Source organism: Chiloscyllium punctatum, chromosome 37 (assembly GCF_047496795.1).
Source record: "Chiloscyllium punctatum isolate Juve2018m chromosome 37, sChiPun1.3, whole genome shotgun sequence".
NCBI lineage: Eukaryota > Metazoa > Chordata > Chondrichthyes > Orectolobiformes > Hemiscylliidae > Chiloscyllium > Chiloscyllium punctatum.
The window spans coordinates 53404759-53428864 of NC_092775.1; the positions used below are offsets into that span (position 1 = coordinate 53404759).

Sequence of the window (24106 nt, forward strand, 5' to 3'; positions counted from 1 at the left end):
GTTTCATTTGTCAGGGGCACGAGGTTTGCCATCAGCCCCTTCGTGGTATAGTTGGGAGGGATTAAACAGACTTGCAGCAAGTTGAGTAAATGGGCTCTGGCCGTGCTGGCTGAGGAGGGAAGTGGGTGCTCCAGCACTTGGTTATTGGTGGGATGGGGGTTAGGGGTGCCACCTCTGCTGGATGGGATGCTGATGCTGGCAGGAGGTAGCAGTTGGCATGTGCGTCAGCATCACTATTCAATTGGTGAAGACAATCTGAGGTCACTGCAAAGATTCCATCAGTTGAATTAAAGTATGTAGAATGGAGGATGGGATTGAAACTGGATCTCTGTAAAAACCTCAGGAAAAGGCAGGAGATTGGTTCCAATAGCCAGAGCCAATACTGGCATGATGGACTGAATGGCCTCCTCCTACACCACCTATGATATACATCAATGAGATCACCCCTCATCCTTCTAAAGTGGATTTCCCTGCCCTGTCTCCGTGTTCACCCTCTGCATATCTTTTCCAGAAACTGAAAGATGTATATCAGAGCCACAGAAATGTTCGGCTTGATCCCCCATGCACCAACACCACTGCCTGCAGCAACTACCTGAATGACCCAGAGGTTCGGAAGGCTCTGCATATCCCTGCCTTTGTGCAGAACTGGGAGATGTGCAGGTAACATCCGGCTTCTGAATTAGAAGCAAATCTATGTGATCAATACAAAAATTGACATTCTCACTCTCTTATTTTTATCCTGTCCCTACTGTGTTTTGATACGAGGTGTGTGTTCATGCTTTGGGATGGGTCCCAGTTAGGTGTATCTCTCATCTGGGGATAGTCATTTGGTTTCAAGTTACCTAAAAGTGAGTCATGTGCCACAAATGTTAGACAATTTGTAGTCTGGTGTTGGAAGGAATCTAGAAGTAATTAGGAAAGGTAATAGAACATTATCTTTTATCCCTGAACTGCTTCATCAATGAGCTTCCCTTCATCATAAGGTCAGAAATGGGCATGTTCACAATGTTCAGCACCATTCACAACGACTCAGATACTGAAGCAGTCCATATTCAAATGCAACAAGGTCTGGGCTGACAAGTGGCAAATAACATTTGCACCTAACAAATGCCAGGCATTGACCACTTCTAATAACAAACACTCCAAACACCACCTCTTGACATTTCAATGATGATATCATCACTGTATCCTGCATTATCAACATCCTGTGGGACTACCATTGACTAGAAACTCAACTGGACACTCCATTTAAATACAGTGGCTAAAAGAGCAGATCAGAGGCTTGGCATATTGTAGTGAGAAACTCATTTCCTGACTCCCCAAAATCTGTTCACCACCTCCAAGGCAGAAGTTGGAAAGGTGATAGAATATTCTCTACTTGCCTGGATGAATGTAGCTCCAACAGTACTCCTAGCTTTATACCATCCAGATAAAAGGAGCCCACTTGATTTGGCTTCACATCCACAAGCATCCACTCCCTCCACCACCAACACTCAGTAGCAGCAGTGTGTATTATCTACAAGATGCACTGCAGAAATTCATCACAGATCCTTAGGTAGCACTTTCCAAACTCTCAACCACTTCCATCTTGAAGGACAAGACAGCAGATACAGGGGAACACCACAACCTGCAAGTTCCCCTCCAAGCCACTCGCCATCCTGACTTGAAAGCATCAGTGTCACTGGGTCAAAAGAATAAGAGAGAACTTGACTGAAACACACAGAACTCTGAAGGCTCTTGACAGGGTAGAAGTGGGGAGTCACTGTTTAAAAATCAGGATTTATTCATTTAAAACCAACATTAGGCTAATAATTTTTCTTCAAGAATTCAGAGTCTTTGGAACAGTCTTCCTGAATGATGGATAGAATTTAAGACCGTGGTAGATAGCTCCTTTAGTAAGTAAGGAGATGAAAGATTATTGAGGATATGTGGGAATGTGAAATTGTTACAATCAGATAAACTGTGATCTTATTGAATGATAGAATAGGCCTGAGGGGCTGCATAGCCTACTTCTACTCTTTCTTAGTAGGTTTGACATTTTGTACGTGCACTGTCCATGTGATTTGTAATTGTGGTATAAATGGTGTTCACAATATGGCTGGGACATGGCCATGTATGTAGATGGTATCCTCTCATGTAGGATATTATATCGCTTCTTGTTTCTCCACTCTTAAAGGTCCTGCCTCCTCTGTCTTCCTTGTGAATCGACTTCATTATCCTTTTTTGTTTTGTTTGACTTGACACTAATCGCTACACAATACTCCATGTATATGGTATTGCAGGCTTTCCCCTTCTGGCTCATCTGGAGTATTTGGCTTTGTGTAGTTATAGGTGCCACTTTCAGCAAAAGCCAACATCAGTCCCAGCTTTACTGTACAGTCCCATATGGGGTTACTGTTGAGCCCAGGGAAGTGAACGGGGGCCATCATTCATTGAACAGAATAGTTGCTATGATTATCGAGACGTGCAGCCACCTTTCACCTTGATGTCACCCATGTCCAAGGGATTTTATCAAATGCTTCTAAAACCATGAGGCGTTCAGAGTGATCCTTCATCAGTAATTCTAGCATTTTCCGAGAACTTGCTCTACCTTCCTTGGGTGAAAGGTAGCTACTCCTTTTTGCCTTGGTGATACCAATGTTCTGTCATCAAACTTGTCCAACAGTTGTTCGAAATGAACTGGCTACCTTACCTCCAATAATCACACCCCTCTAACCACAGCTTCACACCATGCGCAAAAACCACCATCTCCAGCAACCACCCCCCCCGACACACCCAACAGCCTGACTCTCCCCTCCTGATGACGGCAAACGATTATTATTGTCAATCATCTGAATTCCAGTTGTCTGGAGGAGGATATATGGTGCTGATGATTTGGCACTTAGAAACAAAGGATGAAACAATTCAGCTCCTCCACCCTGTCCTGCTGTTCTCAAGTCATAGAGATGTACAGCACGGAAACAGACCCTTCAGTCCATGCCAACCAGATATCCTAACCCAATCTAGTCCCACCTGCCAGCACCTGGCCCATATTCCTCCAAATACTAGATTAGATTAGATTACTTAGTGTGGAAACAGGCCCTTTGGCCCAACAAGTCCACACCGACCTGCCGAAGCACAACTCACCCAGACCCATTCACCTAACGCTATGGGCAATTTAGCATGGCCAATCCACCTAACCTGCACATTGTTTAGACTTTGGGAGGAAACCCAGGAGAATGTGCAAACACCACACAGTCCTGAGGCAGGAATTGAACCTGGGTCTCTGGCGCTGTGAGGCAGCAATGCTAACCATTGTGTGCTACCATGCCGTCCCTATTCATATACCCATCCAAATGCCTTTTTAAATGTTGAAATTGTACCAGCCTCTGCCACTTCCTCTGGCAGCTCATTCCATACACACACCACCCTCTGCATGAAACAGTTGCTCCATAGGTCCCTTTTATATGCTGTTAAATGAGTTCCTGGTTGATCTAGGACCTAATTCAACATATCCTGCCTGTGCTCCTTGATCATAAAGATCCATCAATCTCCAAGTTAAAATGAATATTTAGTCCAGCGTTAATTGTGATTGTGGAAGTGTTCCACCAGCCTTAGTTTGTACAAGTGTTTCTTGACTTTGTGCTTAAAAGATCTGGCTCAAATCCTTAGATCATGGCCGAGACTCTCCAAGGAGCAGCAAGCGTTTTCTTTATCTCTCCCATTCTCTTATGTTCCACTTCTTTTGAATAATCTCAACCAAATTAACCTCTTAAACTGCAAATTCTAAGGGATACATTCCTATCTGTGTAATCTCTCCTCAATATATCTCTCTGACATTTGGACAGCGTTCTGATTAAAACTGGGCTGTGCTCCCCTAATCTATCTTCCTTAAGGTGTGGTGCTCCTATCACTGTCTATGTGGTTTAACGAGAACTTTGTATGGCTGTAGTATTATCTCTATACTGTTCTATCCTCGTCATTCAGAAACTAAAGTCAATGCTTCATAAGTCCTTTTGTTTCCACTTGTTCAGGACAGTTCAATGATCCGTGTGTATGAACTGACAATCTCTTTGGATCTTCCATTCTTTTTAATTTTTCATTATTTAGAAAGCTCCTGTTCTATCCTCTTTGGGTTAAAAGTGGAGGCCCTCAGATTGCTTAGATTGAAATCCATTCTCCTTAGTTTTGCCCACTTAATCTATTACACCTTCTCTCTTAATCCAAGAAAAAACCTTCACTGGTGATCACATTTCCTAAGTGAGCTGAACTAAACTTTGTGTAGGTTTTGTTTTGACTTTGGAAGAAGTAAAAAGCCAAGAGTACTCTGAGTGGCAGGACACTAGGAAACTCAGGAACAGAGGGTTCTCGGCAGGGCTGGTCCACAAATACCTGAAACTGGCAGGATAGGGTGATTTAACAAGATATACGGTACACTTGCCTTTGTCAGATTATAAGAGCAGAGAGATTATGGTGGAGCTATACAGCTGGAGGACTGTGTGCAGTTCTGGTCACCACACTATATTGGAAGGGTGTGATCACAGTGGAGGGGGTGCAGACGAGATTGACCAGGATGTTGCCTGGGATGGAGCAGTATAGCTATGAAGAGAAGTTAGATTTCTTTGGAGCAGAGAAGGTTGAGGGGGACTTAATAGAACTATATAGGATTATGAGGGACATGGACATGATCGATAGAAAACAGCTGGCCCCTTAGTTGAAGGATCAATAACAAGAGGGGACTAATATTAAGGTGAAAGATAGGATGTTTAGAGGGGATTGAGGGAAAAATTATTTTGCCCCAGACGCTGGCGAGGTTGTGGAATACATTTAGACAGTTAATTGAGGTGGGAAACCTTGAACCTTTTTAAGAAGTACATAAATGAGTACTCGAAATGTCATAAAAATTCAAGACAATGGGTTGAGTGCTGGAAAGTGGGATCGTGTAAATTTAGTGACTCTGGCAGTACAGACTCAATGGGCCAAAGGGTTTCTATTGTATTGTATGATTTTATAAACCAGAGACCAGTCTGACTGATCTGATCCTTATTTATTTGGGACAGGGTTATGACTAGCACAGTACATCATAAATTCTCCTTCACTTTTAGCCTAATCCACTGTCCGAAATCCCACGGCATGTGATGAAATTCTAGACTTGTCCCCAGCATGATCTTAACTCTCCACTGACTTTGACAACAGGTCAAATTGGACAGGATGGAAGACAGATTTTGAACCTGATCCTGTCAGTTTGCAACTGAATGGATTAAGTTCAAATTGCCTGTGTTATTTCTAAATTGAATGTGAATTTTTAAAATATTTTCAGCAAGGGTTTGACTTTCCCTGCTTCTTTGTGGGGTTGAGATGGTTGGTGGGGGGAGGGGAGGAGAAGAAGGCTTTTCTAGCTGGAGTGGGTTCTACATTCACAGGGAAGTCCTGGGGAATGCTATGACATTGGAAGTATTGCCTCCTTTAGAACATGTGGATGATTGAATTACTTTTAACACTCACTTTGATTTTTGTTTGCTCCTGTTTAGCGCAGTGGTGAACCAGCTTTATCAACGGCTGTACAGTGATATGAAGGATCAGTACATGAAACTGCTGTCTGCTGGGGTAATTAAACATTCTTTCCATTCCACTGATCAATTTTAACTCAGCCATTAACTTTGAGGGATTGTGCATGTTTTAATTGTATAGCACTGATTTAGGATTGTGGGGACTTAAAGCTTCATCTCATTGTTGCAACAGTATGGGGACTAGAAGCAGCATTTGGCCCCATTGAGACTGCTGTATCATTCCACTGGATTGTGGCTGATTTCCCATGTCATTTTCCCGCACTATTCCCATATCCTATGGTAGGATTAATATTTAAAAATCTATTGATTTCTCCCTTGAATGTATGCTGAAAATGTGTTGCTGGAAAAGTGCAGCAGGTCAGGCAGCATCCAAGGGGCAGGAGAATCGACGTTTCGGGCATGAGCCCTTCTTCAGGAATGAGGAAAGTCTGTCCAGCAGGCTAAGATAAAAGGTAGGGAGGAGGGACTTGGGGGAGGGGCGTTAGAAATGCAATAGGTAGAACGAGGTTAAGGTGAGGGTGATCGGCCAGAGTGGGGATGGGGGCGGAGAGGTCAGGAAGAAGATTGCAGGTTAGGAAGGTGGTCCTGAGTTCGAGGGTTGGGACTGAGACAAGGTGGGGGGAGGGGAAAATGAGGAAACTAGAGAAATCAGAGTTCATCCCTTGTGATTGGAGGGTTCCTAGGCAGAAGATGAGGCGCTATGGTCTGGCGATGGAGGAGTCCAAGGACATGCATGTCCTTGGTGGAGTGGGAAGGGGAGTTGAAGTGTTGAGCCACGAGGTGGTTGGTATGGTTGGTCCGGGTGTCCCAGAGGCGTTCTCTGAAATGTTCCGCAAGTAGGCGGCCTATCTCCCCAATATAGAGGAGGCCACGTCGGCAATGGTCTTCCTGGCGATCATGGAGGCGGTTGCTGTGGTCTGGCGATGGAGGAAGAGCGCCTTATCTTCTGACTAGGAACCCTCCAACCACAAGGGATGAACTCAGATTTCTCCAGTTTCCTCATTTTCCCCCCCCCCCCCCCCACCTTGTCTCAGTCCCAACCCTCAAACTCAGCACCACCTTCCTAACCTGCAATCTTCTTCCTGACCTCTCCGCCCCCACCCCCACTCCGGCCTATCACCCTCACCTTATCACGCTCACCTTAACCTCCTTCCACCTATCGCATTTCCAACGCCCCTCCTCCCTACCTTTTATCTTAGCCCACTAGGCACACTTTCCTCATTCCTGAAGAAGGGCTCATGCCCGAAACGTCGATCCTCCTGTTCCTTGGATGCTGCCTGACCTGCTGCACTTTTCCAGCAACGCATTTTCAGCTCTGATCTCCAGCATCTGCAGTCCTCACTTTTTCCCTTGAATGTATCTAATGCCTGACCCTCCACAGCCTCTGGGGCAGAGAATTCCAGAGATTCCTCCTCCTCTCCTAAATGGCCTTCACCTTCTCTTGATACTTGACCGCTCACAGCTTTGTTCGTACCACTATCCCTCTGATATCTAACCTGCAAGGCTATGCTTCATACAAGCTGAGACCATTACTGTTGGCAGCCTACAAGTTGTGATCACCTTTCTCAGCCTAGACCAATTACTGTCTTGACTTTGGGGAAGGCAGTGACCTAATGGTGTTATCGCAAGGCTATTAATCTAGAGACCCAGATGATGTACAGGGGATCTAGGTTTGAATTATAGAATCCCTGGTGTGGAAACAGGCTAGTTGGCCCAATAGGACCCTCTGAACAGTAACAAACTCAGACTCATTCCCCCACCCTGTTATCCTACACTTACCCTGACGAATGCACCTAACCTACATATCCCTGAACACCAATGAATGTTCAATTAACCTGTGTTACTTTTTCTTTGGCCATGTTGACTGACTGACAGAGAAGAATGATGAGCAGATTTATGCTCACTGACCAGTGCTATTAAAATCTCTCCACAGTCACCTGGCAGGCAGAGTCTGAGTTTTAATATTCATCCAGAGGTTTCCCATGTACTGACAGCACATTCCCCAATTGTAAGGGGAAAGAGATAAGAGACTTAAGGGACCTCAGAAGTACATCCCTGCTTTTATATTCTAATCCTTTTGAAATAAATGCCAATATTATATCTGTCATCTTAACTACTGACTCAACGTGCAAGTTTACCTTAAGAGAATCCTGGACAAGAACTCCCAAGTCCCTTTGCACTTCACATCTCCAAATTTTCTCCCCATTTAGAAAATAATCTATACTTCTATTCTTCTGACCACAGTGCATGACCTCCCACTTTCCCACATTGTACTCCATCTGCCACTTCTTTACCCACTCTCCTAACCTGTTTAAATGCTTCTGCAGCCTCCCCGCTGCCTTAATACTATCCTTGTATCATCTGCAAACATGGCCAGAATGCCCTCTGTTCCAAGAACTAGGTCATTAATACATAAAGTGAAAGGTAGTGGTCCCAACACTGACCCTTGTTGACAGCACTTGTCACTAGCTGCTTTCCTGGGAAGGACCCTTTTGCAACCTCCAGATGTCTTCAAGTGCTTTGCGGTCTGTGAAGCAGGTTAGAAGTGCACTTACTGTTGCAACGTAACAGAATTCAGCAGCCTGGTTGTGCACAGCAAGATCCCACTGACGACAAAGTGGAACTGACGGGATCATTTGCTCCAATAATATTGATTTGAGGGTGATGATTTGACTAGGTCATTGGTATGTGGTCCATTCTTCCTCAATGATGCTAGAGGAGAGATTACATCTACCTTAGGGGTCAAACAGAGCCTTTGTTGAATGTCTAATCTAAATTGTGGCATCCCCAACAATGTAGTACTCCCTCTGCACTGCATCGAAGTGTCAGCGTTGTGAGTGAGTACCTGTAGCCCCAGGTGCCTGTAGTCTGTTTGCTCTGTCTGCAACGCAAATGCTTTATGATCTCTTCAGACAGAATATTCATTCTGTGTGTTTTGTTTTCCTCTCAATATTGCCACACTTCTAGCAACAGCAATACCAGTTCCTGGTTTATAATGGCGATGTGGATATGGCCTGTAACTTCATGGGAGATGAGTGGTTTGTGGAGTCACTTCAACAAAAGGTGAGTGCTTCTATTCATTGCTCATTGTTCTCGACAACACAGTGAGTGGAAGTGGCACAGGACTAATTGTGTACATCTACATTCGAGTACTGTCACAAAATTTGAATTCAAATTCAATAAAATAAAGGGGAAAGAGCTTTGATTCTTGAAATACCTCCGTACAACTGGAGAAAGTCTGAGACAGAATAGTATTGTGTTTTCCATTTATAAAGACAAATTCGCATGAACTGTCCTCTCAATTTGCAATGAAATGGTTATGATTTATACAGCAGAAATCTTTGTGCTGCTTCAGATATTATACAAAAAAAATGGTGTGAACTGAACTTTATCGCATTGTAATCATCTGAAAAGAAACATTTTTAAAAGGATGAGCAGACACTGAATTTCAACAGGGAAATGAGCAGGAACAGTCAAGAATTCCATTTGTTTTTCTATTGGATCCTAATGATGATGAGTTGAGGCACCAGCTGTAAGGACCATTACCATGGTTCTGTTTGTTGTCTTGTGCCTTGTAAGCAAGTGATACAGAATATTGTTTCAATATGCACAGGTACATTCCAAAAATTAATGAAACTGTTATCACATCCTTTACTCTGACATTCATTATCGGATTAATTTTAAACTTTCCCACCTTCACCATATCTTAGTGGTTATAATTGGAAAACCCTTTGGAAGCGGCTGGCATATGCATGATGGGCCAAATGGCTGCTTCCCCTGCTGTAAGAGACCCTGAACTAATTAATTCATTCCAAATGGAGACCAGGCATAGCAAGAGAAACGTAATTATTGGGGGGGGTGGGGACAGGGACAGTATGTGAATTATGGTTAGGGCTTGATTCCTCTCTCAAAGAACTTGGGATAACCCAGTCTTTGGATTTGAATTTTATTGATTGGTAATAGGGAGAGAAAATTGTAGTTAATCTCTGCATCCTCCACCTCCACAAAAAGAGCAGGTAAATAAAAAGTCTGAAATGTAGACTGAGCTCCAAATGTGCAGAGTTCGAGTTTGGGGAAGTGGGACATTGTGCTAGTTTTCAAACTGCTGTTTAAATTTTGGATACATAAACAGAAGTTGTGCAACACAGAATCCTGATTCACTGAAACTGTTACTTATGAGCAATATCTGTTCAGCACAACTTCATACTACCTATTGTTTTGACTTAGCAGTTTTATATGAAAAATATTATTGCTTTTATTGTATATACTTTATTATTTTATCTGGACCTTGAGCCATCTTGCTTTGCAAATTACATTGCTCATTCTTTAAATGGATCAACTCCAGTGCTGCATGTAGCTGTAACCACAAAGGACTGAAATAGTGCCAGTCAGCTGTCAGTAATCATGAGCATTCAGTCTTTAATTTACAGGTGGAGGAGTCAGCTGAGGGAGGGAAGGAGCTGCAGGCTTGGAATCTCTCTCCAATCTGGGCAAAGCAAATTTTATGCTTAAGACTGGCCATAGAAAGGCAATGGTTTGTTGTATTATCGTAGAGACCTAGATATGTTCTGGGGTACTGGAGATCCCAGGAGATGCTGGAATTTGAATTCAATAAAATATGGAATTAACAGTCTAATGATGACCATGAATCTGTTGTTGATTGTCAGGAAAAATCCATCTGGTTCACTAAAGTCCTTTAGGGAAGGAAACTGCCATCTTTACCTAGTCTGGCCTACATGTGACTCCAGACCCACAGCAGTGTGGTGGACTCTTAACTGCTCTCTGGATTGGTAATAAATGCTAGCATAGCCATTGATACCATCATCAATTGAATGAATTGTAGAAAAGACCTCTATTTTCTGACCTTGTTCACAATGCATTGGCACTTCTGGGTCTATTGTGTTGTAAGCTTGGTCTCTGTGTCAACCCGTTTTTTGTTTTCTTTTTAGGTGACCGTGAACCGTCGAACCTGGCTGTATGATGATGGAAACGGTGATCAGGTGGGAGGATTTGTCAAGGAGTTTGGCAACCTTGCTTTCTTGACAGTAAAGGTATGGGTGCATTAGTGTGAATTAAACTTCTGGATATTAAAGTTACTGAGAAATAGATGGGTTGTGCTAGAAAATGACTTTGAGATAGATGATCCAGCATAAAGTGGTTGGCAGAGCAAGCTTGAGGGGCCAAATGGCCTAGTCCCCCTGCTATAGGGTGGCATGGTGGCACAGTGGTGGGCACTGCTGCTTCACAGCGCCAGGGTGCCAGGTTCGATTCCAGCTTCAGTTTGCACATTCTCCCCGTGTCTGAGGATTTCCTCCCACAGTCCAAAGATGTGCAGGTTAGGTGAATTGGCCATGCTAAATTGCCCATAGTGTTAGGTGCATTAGTTCGAGGAAAATGGATCTGGGTGGAGCACTCTTCAGAGGGTCAGTGTAGACTGGTTGAGCCGAAGGGCCTGTTTCCACACTGTAGGAAATCTAATCTGTGTTCAATAAAAGCAAGAAATGCTGGAGAAGGCCAACGGGTATTGCAGTATCTGTGGACAGAAATGAGAAATATTTCTGATCTATGCCTTTGCAAAACAACCTCAAGAAGTTTGAGATTTAACAGTTCATAACCAATAGATTAATGAAGGCAAAGAGAAATTCAATACTCATTTTCAGGGACAGAATTTCATCTTTTGGGGACTGTTGGCAATCTTTGGGATTTAACATTTGAGTTCACTGCTTAAGATTGTATTCTCTGCTATATTGTACAATAGCAGCCACTTAAGCTGGTCAAGCACAGGTCAGTGTGGTTATATTCGTGGACTTCACGCAATTCCAAAGATGCCACCATCAACATCCCTGGCTATCTCCCTTCTCTCCAGCAGATCAGGTGCAGAGAGGTGATGGCACAGTGCTATACAGTCAGGGGGATTGGCCATCAACATTGACTTTGGACCCCATGATGTCTGTGGTGTCGGGTCAAACATGAGTAATCTGCTCGTTATCACCTACCACCCTTGCCACGCTGATGAATCTGCTACGGGGAGAAAGTGAGCACCATAGATGCTGGATTTCAGAACTGAAGAGTATGGGACTGGAAAAACAAAGCCGATCAGGCAGCATCTGAGGAGCAGGAGAATCAACGTTTCTAGTATAAGCTGCTCATCAGGAATGAGTGGGTAGCCTGGGGGATTGGGGAAAGGTAGCTGAGAATGTGATAGGTAGGTAAAATTGGGCATAAAGGTGATAGGTCAGAGAGGGAGGCGGAGTGGATAGCTGGGAAGGAAGATGGACAGGTCAAGAGGGCAGGTGCCAAGTTGGAAGGTTGGATCTGAGATAAGGTGGGGGGGGAAGGGAAAATGAGGAAACTGGTGAAATCCACAATGATCCCGTGTGGTCGGAGGGTCCTAAGGCGGAAGATGAGGCATTCTTCCTCCAGGCATCGGATGGTAAGGGTTTTGTAGCAGAGGTGTCCCAGGACCTGCATGTCTTTGGGGGGAGTTGTTTCGTGCATGGTGTTCTGGAGATGTTCTGTACTTCTACATGTTGCACATTCTGTGCAACATGTCCACCACCCAAGAGTGTTTCAGTTATACCATCTCTGCTCAACTGGGTCTATGGCAGTCAGGGAAAACTAAGCAATGGCCTGCTTGACCTCCTCTAATCTATCTGTCATAGATACACCCGATCATGACTGCGTCAGTAAGAATCACACCTTCACATTAAGAATATGCTCCATTATGTTGTGTGCCACTGCTGTCGTGCTAAATGGGTTAAACCCAGACACACTGTACCATTTACAAGATGCACTGTTCTAACTCCAAGTTTCCTTTGACAGCAGCCTTCCAAACCTGCACCCTCCTCCATCTAGGAGGACAAGAGCAGTAGATACATGGGAACACATCCAATTGCATGTTCACCCTCTAAGCCACTCACTACCCTGACTTGGAAATACCATATATACTCAAGTAATAGTCAATCTCATGTAAAAATCGACCTCCTGTTTTGGCCAAATCTGGAGCTTTCCATCTATCTTGTGTAAAAGTTGACCCTAGTTCTTTGCCGGATATCACATTCCGCTCCAGCTTTCCAGTCTGCTGGTTTTCTGCTGTACTTCCAGTCTACTGGCTGTTGTGAGCCACTCTGGATTTTCAGAATGACCTATAATTCATTTTTTTTTCATTTAGAGATCAATTGGGTTTCTGCTAATGATACGGTATGAATTTCAGCCCCTCAAAAATAGTATCCATTTAATATTTGTAGTAGTCAACCCCATTTACTATTACTCTAGTATATATGATATATTGTCATTCCTTCACTGTTACCAACTCAAAATACTAAAACTTCCTCTCTGTTAGCATTGTGGCTTTTCTAATAGCTCGAGGCAATGACATTAAAAATCATCTTTTTGATATTTTACCTCATTATCTTGTAGTTTAGTTTTCAAATTTTCAAACTGCCCCATTTATTCCAGCCACTCTCCTCTTAAGAATCTATTACTAAGCTCTGATGGAAAGTATTATCTGATGATAGCCCTGTAAAATTCCATGAAATGTTTCCAGATGGACTTCACCTTAAGTGTTGTAAATGAGGTGGCTGATCAAGTTGTAGATAAATTTATAATATTTATCAAATGTTTGAAAATTGGAAAGGTTCCATCAGACTAGGAAGTAGCAAATATAACCCTTCCATTCAAGAAGGGAGTGAGCAGAAAACAACACTGTAGACCAGTTAGCTTGATGTTTATGGGGACGGTGTTGAACTAGATTTCTAAGCCAGTTATAACTGGGCAATGGGGAGATAAAATCTTGGTGATCAGGAAGAGTCATCATATGCACAAGAAATAATGTCTTATCTAAATTATTGAAAGCTCCTTTAAGGTGGACATGTGGATAAAGGATGAAGGTATAATGTACTTGGATTTCAAGAAAACATTTTTCAGGGTGTCACTTTAAAGATTATTGTGTGAAATAGGAGCGAGTGATGCAGGGACTAACAGATTTACGTGAGTAGAAAATTAGCTGGCAGAAAGCAGTATTACATAAACTGTCTTTCTTTGATTGGCAGGTCAGTGCTGAGTCCTTCACTTTTTGCAACATTTTTAATGATTTGGGGGGAGCAAAAGTGTAACTAAAGTCATATTGACACCGAGATAAATAGAAAAGTATGTTGTGACGAGGGCATAAGAAAAATGCAGCCCAACGGTGAGTGAGCAACAAAAATAAATCTGCCAGTATAATGAGAAAATGTGAAACTGTTCACTTTGGCAGGATGAATAAAAAGTGTTGACCAAATGAAAAACAACTGCAGAATTCTGCAGAGGCTTTAGGCGTCGAACAAACGACAGTTAAAAGTAAGGTTGTTTTAGTTATACAGAGAATTGTATCACTTCTGGTCCTCCTTGGAACCTGCACAGTTTGCATCACAAATCAGCTGTGCAGCCAACCTATAATGTTTCAGGCAAAGGTAGTTTTTTTATTTAGGTAGGGGAATCAAGAGTGGTAGATGGGAGTGTTGAATTCTAAACACAAACAGGCTAGCCATGACATGAAGGGCAGACTAGACTTGAGTCTGAGTGGCCAACTTTTACTTCTGTTTTATATGTAGTCTGTTCTGATATAACGTGGCAGTTCCATTTTTATGCAATCTCGCATTATAAGAAAATTGTGCAATAGCTGCATCATTTAAACAAATAGGGCCGGAATTGCAGTATAGCCAATACAGGTAAGGAAAGTTTGCGTTCTACAAATAAAGATCTAAAATTATTCGATTGCTTTAAAGACAATTGACATTGAAGAAACATACAATCAAATGCATGTTCAAATGTTTTACCATGTTCAAAAACCTCTGTTTTGCCACAGGATTGAAATTAGTCTGTCCACTCTTTGCACAGAATGATCATTTGATCACATTAAAGAATTGAGTTGGTCCCTCTGATAGCAGTTGAGGAAGTTTAGAAGAAGAAAGTAGATTTGAATAGTTGGGTGTTGCACTGCAACAGAGCATTTAATTTATTTTGTCCCATCTTTGACAGGGAGCAGGTCACATGGTGCCAACAGACAAACCTCTGGCTGCATTTACATTTTTTAGTCGTTTCCTTCATAAGGAGCCATATTGACAATGACCCAAGATGAACTACACCAAGAAATCTGAAGATTGAGGTTATATCGCTGGACAAAGGTGCAACTAGAAGGAAAAGAGTTTCAAGTGTGTTCTGAGGCAATAAATTGAAGGATTGAGTGTTGATATTGGAGGGCTATGGACAATTCATGAACCATCACTTCCAAACTGAAAATTGCCTCCTGACACACTCTAAACCAAGTCCTGTCTATGTTTGAGACCTTTCTGTAAATATTTTAAGTGCTTTCTTTGATTATGGCACACTCCTGAAATGATTTTCCTTGCAATCAAGTGTACACTTCTGAGGCCTAGCCTCCATGTAGTTAATAGCACATTGCTGTGCTTAGCTACCTGAAGTGGGGGTGGAGGTCAACAGTGCTTCTGCCAATGTAAAGTCCCAAAAACAATTAACCAGAAATCACAAAATGGACAATTTCTGAAATCCTGGCTCCTGCACTGAGCTTAAATTTAAATCCGGTTTTGATTTTAACATGGTAGTATTACAAATGCTAAGTTGTTTAAGTATGTTATGGATGACATTAGAAATTCAAATGAGATTCCTCTATCTTGAAATGATTCAGCAAATTTCGAGCAACAAATTTTGATTCAACCTAAGAAATGGAATGTTCAAAGGCCGGGCTTTAGGGAGTATGTGCAACTTTAAATTTTGTGCTTTGCTGTGCCACCTATTGTTTCCTGTTGATTTGATTTCTCTTGTAAATCTGGGGGCATTCGGACCCACAGGAAAGCCTCTGAGCTGTCCATCCTCCATGTGCTGCTGTGACATTGGTCCAGACTTTCTTGTTTGCAACAAAGCACCTTGTTGAACAATTCTAGCAATCCGTGGTGAGACCTTCTAACTCTTTCAATGAGCAATTGACAGTGTTCTATAACAGATGTCCAACATTGAACCACAGGGATATGATTAAGCCATCTAAGCAATTCTTCGTTTTAAAGATTACTTGCAGGTACCAAACAGGAAATGAAAAATGATAATCCAATTACTGAGTTGGGACATGCAAATAAGAGTAAGTGGAGTACTTGAACAAACTTTAGAAATAGTTAATTTTGATTGTTTTAAAAAGTTATTAATGTATTGGAGGAACTAAACAATATTCCAATTATAAAATTACTTACTCAAAGTTCAGTATTAATTATGAATCAGATCACTGTTTTGAAAACCCTGTTTCATGTTGGAGCTTTACTTTGATAGGGTGTTAAACAGTGATGAGACTGGAAATTCTCATCAACTCAATTGATTTTAATTGATCACTGGCTCAAGTTGGAAGATACGAATTGGCCCATTATACGCCTCGTGACAGAACTGTCAATGACAGACCACAACATCAGGATTTGTGCATCAATTTGCACTCGTGCTAAATCCTCAGGTTGTTGGTTTCAAAATGGCAATGACCATGATTACTAACCATTCACCACCCATTAGCTTCATACCTGCTCCCTATTACTGTAAAGGGGGTTTTGGAGGAAAGTGCTTTTTTTCAACCTGAATAACTATCAAGCTGAATGTATTAGAGTATTGGAAGCAGATTCAATAGTAACTTTAAAATAAAATGGGATATATATTTGAAAAGCAAAATCGATGCAGAGCATTGAGAAAGAGTGGGCGAATGGGACTTAGTGAATTCAAAGAACAGGCATTAACTTGATGGGCTGAATGGCTCTCTGCTATAAAAACAGCATCTTTATGACATTGTGATTTTTTTTTTTCCCTCCCCTCTTGGTACTGTGTACTGTGTTCACTAACTGGTCTGTCAGAAATGGCAATGGAAAAGCCTAGAGTCTGACAAGAAGGAATCTTCTCTTTCATTCACAGGCAACATAGAGGGCTGTTGCTGTGCATCAGCTTCTCAATTAATAGGATTCTAAGGCTGCACACACAATTGCCAGCTTGCTGATTAAGTGATGCTAGAAAGGTGAAATAAGCACAGTCTAAACTGAAGACTTATCTCTAAACTTTGCTGCTCTCAGACATGAATTACTCTGCTGTAATAAACTGCTAATCTAGCTTTGTCTCTTTATATTCAGTCTAATTATGTACAAAGAGGAGCCCAGGTTAAATATTAAAACACGAGGGTATTGAGGGGAAACTGACTGCCCACCAAAGGCTAGTAGAGTTTCAAGTTGGTGAGCAGGAAAAGTCACCAAAGCAGATAGTGTAAGGTTGAAGGAAATAGAATGTATGTCTGGGTTGCTGGATGGTAGATAGGTGGGTTGATTTCAGGAAAGGAATAAAGAGGGCACAAATCTGTTGTGAACTGAGCAGAGAGCTAACTATTTCTGGTGGTAGTCATGGGGGTCAACACTTTATCTGTAGACATTCCCTGAAGGCTAAAATAACATTGCTTTGTCTTTTTGCTGGGTAACCTCTACCGACAGTGTCTGAGATGTGCTGTACGTTTTTAATATGTTAATGTTGACAAAATTAGACACTCAGACATGTTAATAAAATGTTCTTTTGAGAATTTTTGTTGGCTTCTTACTATGTGCTTTCCTCATTTCTGAAGGTTGGCCCATGCTTATGGGCAAAATGCTGAGTGATTTGCTGTTGCCCTTTTTGCAGAATGGCTGACCAGTGCACCCCCACCCCACCCAAACAAACTCTTACTACCTGCCTCCAGGCATTTGGAAGGATTTACAGGCTGATTATCAATCTGCACAGTCACATTGTGGCTACAGATTACTAGGCCACCAAATCCAGGCATGGTACTCTAAGCTGGCATTACAGGCAGAGAGAGGGATACTATGCTACACCAAGAGTTCCACTGGTTTCTTACTACATAGACTCGATCTGTCAGATGTGACTCATTGGTTACTTGAAGTGACAGGTTGAAATGTGATCACAAACTTGAGGCTGACCCTCTAATGCAATAGAGAGTGCTCTACTTTTGCAAGTGTCAGTTATGAGCCATTAAACTAAAGATCTGTCTGCACTTCCAAATAAATTTAAAACCCCTCTACTTCAGACCTACAATGTAGTTGAGTCTGAATTATTCTCTGAAGTGACTGAGTAAGCCATCAGTTGTGTCAAATGTTAGTAAAGCAAAGGAATAAAACTGGACAGACCACCTGGCATCAGCTAAGGCACAGGAAATGGCATGGGCAAACACAGTACTGTCAACTCTGCAAAGCCCTGTTTACAAACATCTGGGATCTACTGCTAAAATTAGGAGAGCTGTCTCACAAGATTAGTCAAGCAATAGCCTGAACACTCCGAATTATTCCTTACAGATAAAGTCTCAGAAACCACCAATACCATCCAATCATAGAATTCCCACTTGCCCAACAAGTCCACACCGACCACTGAAGACCTGCCTGCCTAGACTCATTCTCCTACCCTATTACTCTACATTTCCCCTAACTAAAGCACTGAACCTACAATTTAGCTTGGCCAGTTCACCTAACTTGCACATCTTTGGACTGTGGGAGGAAACTGGAACACCCGGAGGAAACCCACGCAGACATAGGAAGAACAGTTGCCGGAAGCTGGAATCGAACCTAGGTCCATGGTGCTGTGAAGCAGTAGTGCTAGCCACGGCCACTGTACTGCCCCAATATCCCTGCTCCACTGGCAGGACCCAGTAGAGGTGGTGGCACAGTGGCATACAGTTGGTAAGGAGTTTCTCTGGGCAACCTCAACATTGACTAAAGAGCCCATGAAGAGTCATGGACAAGGACATCTGACTGCATACCTTCCTTTGACTGTTGAACTAGCATTGAGGGTTGCAAGGGCAGAGATTGTACTACTGGGAGGGGAATTACAATGTCCATCACCAAAAGTGTCTTGGCAGCAGTACTACTGGTTAAGCTGGTCAGGCCCTATAGAACATCGCTGCTAGACTGGGTCCATAGCAGGTGATGAGGGAACCAAAGAACTGCAGATGCTTGGAATCTGAAACAAAAACAAAAATCTGTTCTAAATGAGCTTACTGGACTCAATGCACTGCTTTCTCTCCACAGATGCTACCAGACCTGCTGACTTTCTCCAGTAATTTGCTTTTGTTACAGGGAAAAACTTACTCGATCTTAATCTGCCTGCTGCAGATGTATCTGACCATGACAGATCTGTCAGAATAAAGAGGCACCAATAATGAGGTGAGGAGGAATTTCTTCTGAAGGTTGAGACCTTGGAACTTTTTGCCACAGACGTGTGGGGACAATGTCTTTGTGTATATTTAAGACTCAGACAGATTCATGATCAATAGGGGAATCAGGGTTATGGGGAAAATGCAGGCAAGTGGATATGAAGGAATGTCAGATCAGCCATGATCCCAAGGAAGGACCCAGCTGGCTTAAGAGGCTGAACAGCCTATCCCTGTTGCATTTTCGATGGTCTTATGGACAATATCAGTAACAATGACCACCACACAGTCTTTAGGGCGACAATTTCATCTTCACAATCTAAATGTCCTGCATCATACTGTGTGGCTCTATCAGTGGGATAAACGGGATAGACTTCAAACCGTTCTAGTATCTCGAGGCTGGACATCTGCTGTGGGTCCTCAGAATATTACCCCAACACAATCTGTATCCTATTGGCCTGGCATATTCTGCTCTATCGAGTCAAGCTGGTTCAATTAAAAACAAAGTGTATGCCAGGAGCAGTAGCAGCATCAGATATACCAAAAAACTAGATGTCCATCTCCAAAACAGGATGGCCTATGGAGCAAGTAATGGACTGCTAGCACTACACTGCAAGGGCTTCACCATTTCATGTGCAAGTAACTCCATCCCAATGTCAAACCTCCCATACTTGCTACTGCAGTTGTAGTCTTTTCTGCACCCCTATTTTTACACTTTAAGTTGCAAAGGCCTTAATTAGGCCTGGATTTTCCTTGCAAATCTGAATATAGAGTCATAGAGATGTACAGCATGGAAATAGACCCTTCGGTCCAACTCATCCACGCCGACCAGATATCCCAACCCAATCTAATCCCACCTGCCAGCACCCGGCCCATATCCCTCCAAACCCTTCCTGTTCGTATACCCATCCAGATGCCTTTCAAATGTTCCAATTGTACCAGCCTCCACCACTTCTTGTGGTAGCTCATTCCATACACGTATCACCCTCTGTGTGAAAAGTTGAGTCTTGGGTCTCTCTTTTATATCTTTCCATTCTCACCCTAAACCTAGGCCTTTTAGTTCTGGACTCCCCAACCCCAGGGAAAAGACTTTGTCTATTTACCCTATCCATGCCCCTCATAATTTTATAAACCTCCATAAGGTCACCCCTCAGCCTCTAACGCTCCAGGGAAAAACGCTCCAGCCTATTAAACCTCTTCCGATTGCTAAAATCCTCCAACCCTGGCAACATCCTTGTAAATCTTTTCTGCACCCTCTCAAGTTTCACAACATCTTTCCGATAGGAAGGAGACCAGAATTACATGCAATATTCCAGAAGTGGCCTAACCAATGTCCTGTTCAGCTGCAACATAACCTCCCAATTCCTGTACTCAATAATCTGACCAATAAAGGAAAGCATACCAAACGCCGCCTTCACTATCCTATCTACCTATGACTCCACTTTCAAGGAGCTATGAACCTGCACTCCAAGGTCTCTTTGTTCAACAACATTCCCCAGGACCTTACCATTATGTGTATAAGTCCTGCTAAGATTTGATTTCCCAAAATACAGTGCCTCACATTTATCTGAATTAAACTCCATCTGCCACTCCTCAGCCCATTCCCATCTGATCAAGATCCCATTGTAATCTGAGGTAATCTTCTTTGCTGTCCACTACACCTTCAATTTTGGTATCATCTGCAAACTTACTAACTCTACCTCTTATGCTCATATCCAAACTATTTATATAAATGACAAAAAGTAGTGGACCCAGCACTGACCCTTGTTGCACTCCACTGGTCACAGGCCTCCAGTCTGAAAAACAACCCTCCACCACCACCCTGTGTCTTCTACCTTTGAGCCAGTTCTGTATCCAAATGGCTAGTTCTCCCTGTATTCTGTGAGATCTAACCTTGCTAATCAGTCTCCCATGGGAAACCTTGTTGAATGCCTTACTGAAGTCCATATAGATCATATCCACTGCTCTGCCCTCATCAATCCTCTTTGTTACTTCAAAAAACTCAATCAAGTTTGTGAGACATGACACAAAGCCATGTTGACTATCCCTAAGCAGGCCTTGCCTTTCCAAATACACGTACATCCTTCCCTCAGGATTCCCTTCAACAACTTGCCTACCACCGTCAGGCTCACTGGTCTATAGTTCCCTGGTTTGTCCTTACCATTGCTTCTTAAACCGTGGCACCACGTTTGCCAACCTTCAGTCTTCCAGCATCTCACCTGTGACTATCAACACAAATATCTCAGCAAGGAACACAGTAATCACTTCCCTAGCTTGCCACAGAGTTCAAGGGTACACCTGATCAGGTCGTGGGATTTATCCACTTTTATGTGTTTCAAGACATCCAGCACTTCCTCCTCTAATGTGGTCATTTTTTAAAATGTGACAATCTATTTCCCTATATTCTATATCTTCCATGTCCTTTTCCACAGTAAACACTGATGCAAAATATCATTTAGTATCTCCTGCAGCTCCACACACACAGGCTGCTTTTGTGATCTTTGAAGGGCCTAATTCTCTCCTTAGTTACTCTTTTGTCCTTAATGTATTTGTAAAAACTCTTTAGGTTCTCCTTAATTCTATTTGCCAAAGCTATCTCATGTCCCCTTTTTCCCCTCCTGATTTCCCTCTTAAGTATACTCCTCCTGCCTTTATACTCTTCTAAGGATTCATTCAATCTATCTTGTCTATACCTGACACGTTTCCTCCTTTTCCTTTAACCAAATCCTCAATTTCTTAAGTATAGAGAATGCTGAACGACTAATCAGCCTTTCCTTTCACCCTCACAGGAATATATTGTCTCTGAACTTTCGTTATCTCATTTCTGAAGGCTTCCCATTTTCCAGCTGTCCCTTTACCTGCAAACATCTGTCCCCAAACAGCTTTTGAAAATTCTTGCCTAATACTGTCAAAATTGGCCTTTCTCCAACTTCACCTTTTAGATCTTGTCTATCCTTTTCCATTACTATTTTAAAACAAATAGAATTATGGTCACGCGCCCCAAAGTGCTCCCTCACTGACACCTCACTCACCTGCCCTGCCTTATTTCCCAAGAGTAGGTCTAGTAGGTACATCCACATATTGAATCAGAAAATTTTCCTGTACACACTTAACAAATTCCTCTCCATCTAAACCCTTAAGACTATGACAGTCTCAGTCTATGTTTGGAAAGTTAAAATCCCCGACCATAACCAACCTATTATTCTTACAGATAACTGAGATCTCCTTACAAAATTTGTTTCTCAATTTCCCTCTGACTGACTGATTAATCCCAATAAGGTGATCATCTCTTTCTTATTTCTCAGTTCAACCCAAATAACTTTCCTGGATGTATTTCCAGGAATATTCTCCCTCAGTACAGCTGTAATGTATCCCTTATCAAAAACTCTTCTCCCCCTCCTCTCTTGCCTCCCTTTCTGTCCTTCCTGTAGCATTTGTATTGTGGAACATTAAGGTGCCAGTCCTGTCCCTAACTTTTTGACTTGCTTCTTTTATCAACTGTACCAGTCTCAGATTTCTTTCCTCACTATCTCCCTGGGTCTCATCCCTCCCTCTCAATCTTAATGGTTTAAATCCTCCTGAGCAGCTCTAGCAAATCTCCCTGCCACTATATTAGTCCCCTTCCACTTTGGGTGCAATATGTCCCTCTTGTTCAGGTCACTTCTAGAGCAGATTCCAATGATGAATTTCCACCGAAATCATTCTCCAAACGTTAGCTCATAGAGAGTAGATAATCTTGTGACTTTGCATCGAATGTTGTTTTATCAGAGAATCACTACAGTGTGGAAACAAGGTAAAAACAATGACTGCAGATGCTGAAAACCAAATACTGGATTAGTGGTCAGAATCATTGGCGACCTTTAAGCGGCATTTGGATAGGTACATGGATGGGTGCTTAATCTAGGTTAGAAGTTCGGCACAACATCGTGGGCCGAAGGGCCTGTTCTGTGCTGTATTGTTCTATGTTCTATGGTGCTGGAAGAGCACAGCAGTTCAGGCAGCATCCAACGAGCTGCTCGTTGGATGCTGCCTGAACTGCTGTGCTCTTCCAGCACCACTAATACAGTGTGGAAACAGGCCATTTGGCCCAACAGGTCCACGCCACCCCCCCCAAAAGAGAATCCCACCAAGACCCATTCCCTGCCCTATTACGCTACATTCCCCCTGCCTAATGCAGCAAACCTACACATCCACTAACACTGTGGGTAATTTAGCTTGGGCGATTCACCTTTGATATGGGAAGGATGTGACTGTAGTGGAGAGTGTGCAGAGGAGATTCCTGGGGTGGTCTGATTGGAGTATGACCAAGACTGTGGGAATACTCCCCAGTCGCCTGGGTAGGCGCAATTCTAACTGAAAATGTTCGACAGTATCTCGGACACAGCAGGCCGCTTGATCAGCGTCACTTTTAACCAGAGGCGGAGTGACCCTCCGGCCATTACCATTTAATAAAGGTTCATGGTCTGGAAATATGAACTCTGTTTCTTCACATGGAAACGGTCAGAGCTGTTGGGTTCCTCCAGCGTTCCCTGGCTGTGTGTGGTTTTCCTGAGAACAGGGAACGCTGACAGAGGTACCCACAGTGTGAAGGTCAAAGACGGCGCCATAACGCGGGCACTCACCCACCCGGAGGCCATTGTCGTAGGGTCAAGCATCCGGGGACCCGGCGTGCTGACGTCAGGGGCCTGCGAACGCCCGCGTGCTGACGTCAGGGGCCTGCGAACGCCCGCGTGCTGACGCCAGGAACCACGCGCGTGTCAGCGTGCTGACGTCAGGGGCCGGCCGGCGGGTCCTGGACGAGGCTTTCCGAGAGACCGGGCCCGGTCCGAGGAGGAGGAGAGGGAGAGGGAGAGGGAGATTGGCGAGAAAATGAAGATCTGGACCTCAGAGCATGTCTTCAAGTAGGTGACCGCCTCACGGGCCCTGGCCCTGAAGTTGGGAGACTGTGTGTGGTTCTGGACGGGGCCGATGCTGCCTGGGCGGCTGTGCTTTTCCAGCGCCGGTTAGTGTTTGGAGTCGGCCCCGGGGGAAGCAGCGCCCCGCTCTTATCCATCATTGTGGGTGGTCACGGTGACTGCCCCTTACCCCCCACGGCCCGCCCCTTCCAACCTCACTTCACTAAACTCTGCCTGTCCTAACAGCTGGTTCATACTTTCACCTGTCACTGTCCTGGGGATGCAGTGTTTCTGTGGTGCAGAGAGGAGCCATGACTAACTCACAAAGTAAACTGTTCTCCTTTCTGTCAGAGATGACAGGGGGAAACAAATGTATCACGATGTGAGTGTGATGGAAGGTCAGCATTTGTTGTCCAAGTCTATAATTGCCCTTGAGAAACTGGTGAACTGTCATCTTG

General features: G+C 43.3%; 2 protein-coding genes and 1 long non-coding RNA gene across 4 annotated transcripts in view; 2 read left to right on the forward strand and 1 right to left on the reverse strand.

The window, feature by feature from the left end:
• Window positions 1–18760, forward strand: part of ctsa (cathepsin A) — a 48193-nt gene extending 29433 nt beyond the window's left edge. The window contains exons 11-15 of one of the 2 annotated variants that reach the window (XM_072556835.1): window positions 512–660; window positions 5511–5586; window positions 8517–8612; window positions 10499–10600; window positions 18632–18760. In XM_072556835.1, the coding sequence (XP_072412936.1) occupies window positions 512–660; window positions 5511–5586; window positions 8517–8612; window positions 10499–10600; window positions 18632–18748 (540 nt within the window). In that variant the 3' untranslated portion in view covers window positions 18749–18760. Of the gene's footprint in view, window positions 1–511; window positions 661–5510; window positions 5587–8516; window positions 8613–10498; window positions 10601–14567; window positions 17137–18631 lie in introns of those variants that run through there. The other variant, XM_072556836.1, reaches the window with a different exon arrangement.
• On the reverse strand, window positions 8802–23743 carry LOC140463112 (uncharacterized). The gene is made up of 2 exons (XR_011954612.1): window positions 23376–23743; window positions 8802–11082 (listed from the first exon to the last, which is right to left on the reverse strand). It is a non-coding gene; the product is annotated as an uncharacterized lncRNA (long non-coding RNA).
• LOC140463110 (PRELI domain containing protein 3B) overlaps window positions 23496–24106 on the forward strand; it is a 29460-nt gene continuing 28849 nt past the window's right edge. The window contains exon 1 of the mRNA XM_072556837.1: window positions 23496–23654. Coding sequence (XP_072412938.1) covers window positions 23623–23654 — 32 coding nt within the window. The 5' untranslated portion in view covers window positions 23496–23622. The remainder of the gene's footprint in view (window positions 23655–24106) is intronic.